We start from the raw sequence: 1,990 nt of genomic DNA, 5'->3' as shown, positions 1-1,990 counted from the left end.
CCTCGAACTCAGAAATCCACCTGCCTCTGCCTCCCAAGTGCTGGGATTAAAGGCGTGCGCCACCACGCCCGGCTGATTTTTTTTTTTTTAAACTTAGTGATCTTCTTAGTTATGGCTGAGGATGGATTTCTAGTGGATGGGACAAAATAGTTATTTTCAGTCTTTAATTAATCATAATTGCAACAATGATCTTATTTTTCAAGTGTTCAGCTTCAAATGTCTGGAGAAGACCTGATGGCAAAACTATTGAAATGGATACACAGTTCACGATAAGAGCCAGAGAGCTGCAAAGCATCTACAAGTGTATCCTGCTGAAAGACCTCTCTCAAGACGAGAGGCTGGATATACTCCTGACGCTTAAGCACACTGTGAAGGTATGTCACACCCACCATCAACAGAAAGATCAGCTGGATACTAGACTCAACATGTTTCTTGTCACTAAGCGATTATATAACTATTAATAAATGCTTGCATACATTAAATTGTATAGACAGCTAACCTATTTTGCCAAGTTTGGGGATAGATATATCCAATGAATGAATACTTAACTAGAAGCTTTCAAGATCTGTGCTATGTGGATGGCAGTCATGTGTAAAGTTGTGGGTCTGATCTGTAAATAATTTCATAAATACTTTATGATAGTATAATAAAATGTAAACATAGTATGTTCAAATACAAATTCATCTTTGTATAGCCGTGTAACATAACATGCTTTACGAATAAAAAAAATAGCAATTATTGTCTACAGTTTGAACCGTTTTCAGTGAAAAACTATGCTTAGTCATTAACATTTTAATCTATTGTTATTGTTCATGTGTGTGTGTGTGTGTGTGTCTGCGTGCATGTGTCGGTACATGGCGTGTTACAGTGCACACATAGAGGTCGCAGGATATTTTCAGGATTGGTTTTCTCCTTCCTTTCTCTGAGTTGCGAAGATGGAAGTAAGATCTCACACCTTCATTGCAAGTGCCCTACCCACTGAATTTTCCCGATCTCCTGCCTTTTAGAGGTTGTAATGTCATATTGATGTAAGTATGTTTGTTTTCCCCCTCATATATTATTAATTTTCTACTTTTAAATGAAAAGTTAAGATAGTGGATGCCATGCAGTCCGGTTTTCTTCAGAAACTGACTTCCACATTAGTTTGAGTTTGGACGTTTCCGGGTGTCCATGCTCAAGCACAGAAAGCAGATAGGAAAACGGTCCTTGCTAGGAAGAGGAAAAACTCCAGGGTCAATTTCGGACTCTTAGAATCGTAGCAATCGTGTCAGTACACCAGAATCTTGAAGTTGGGCCCACTTTGAGGATTTGCCCGGTGTCAGAGCAAGGAGTAGGACTGTTCTTTGTTTTGCTGAATCAAGGGTGTGAGTTTGCCCTAGCTGACTAAACATATCTTCACAAGTAGCGCTCCAAAGTGACCGGGCTGAGAGTTGTCTTCCCATGACTCCCCATGAGGGGGCGCGTGAGAGCTTCCAGTGCGGCTACAGAACCCTGGGTACTGGCTGTTCTGATCTACTGCTTTGCTATCAGTTCCTACAATCTGGACAGATGCAACCACTCCTGTCCCTGATTCCCGGGAATAAAATTATAGTAGTGAGGTTAATGGGCAAAGTACAGACTCTGTCGTGCTTATCAGCACCAAGGCCGCAGCAGATTCCCTCATGTTTCTTCTTTTACTCATTTTATTGTTTCCTCACCTTGGATTGAGGAGAATCAGAACCCAGATACACAAAGGTTTTAAGACACATTATAGAGTCAGGTAATTGGTTCACAGGTTTCGTGTTTCACATGCTGCATTTTCTCTCGACTACCTTTGCAAAGATCGTGGTGATGGTGGTGTAAACAGTTTTGATTGAAACTTACTTAGCAAAAGAGAAGCAAAGGTGCAGAGGCAAGAAATAAGGGTCATCAGATTGGGGGGGGGGGGGGAGAGACAGAGAGGGGGAGAGAGAGAGAGGGAGGAGAGAGAGAGAGAGAGGGAGAGAGAGAG

The 1,990-nt window shown here is 41.7% G+C and overlaps 1 protein-coding gene across 1 annotated transcript in view; it reads left to right on the top strand.

Moving 5' to 3' along the window:
* Nucleotides 1-1,990, top strand: part of Iqub (IQ motif and ubiquitin domain containing) — a 64,429-nt gene that overhangs the window by 51,491 nt on the left and 10,948 nt on the right. Inside the window, exon 9 of the mRNA XM_021164903.1 lies at nt 204-374. Coding sequence (XP_021020562.1) covers nt 204-374 — 171 coding nt within the window. The remainder of the gene's footprint in view (nt 1-203; nt 375-1,990) is intronic.

This window comes from Mus caroli, chromosome 6, assembly GCF_900094665.2.
Source record: "Mus caroli chromosome 6, CAROLI_EIJ_v1.1, whole genome shotgun sequence".
NCBI lineage: Eukaryota > Metazoa > Chordata > Mammalia > Rodentia > Muridae > Mus > Mus caroli.
This window is presented reverse-complemented; position numbering and strand designations above follow the sequence as displayed.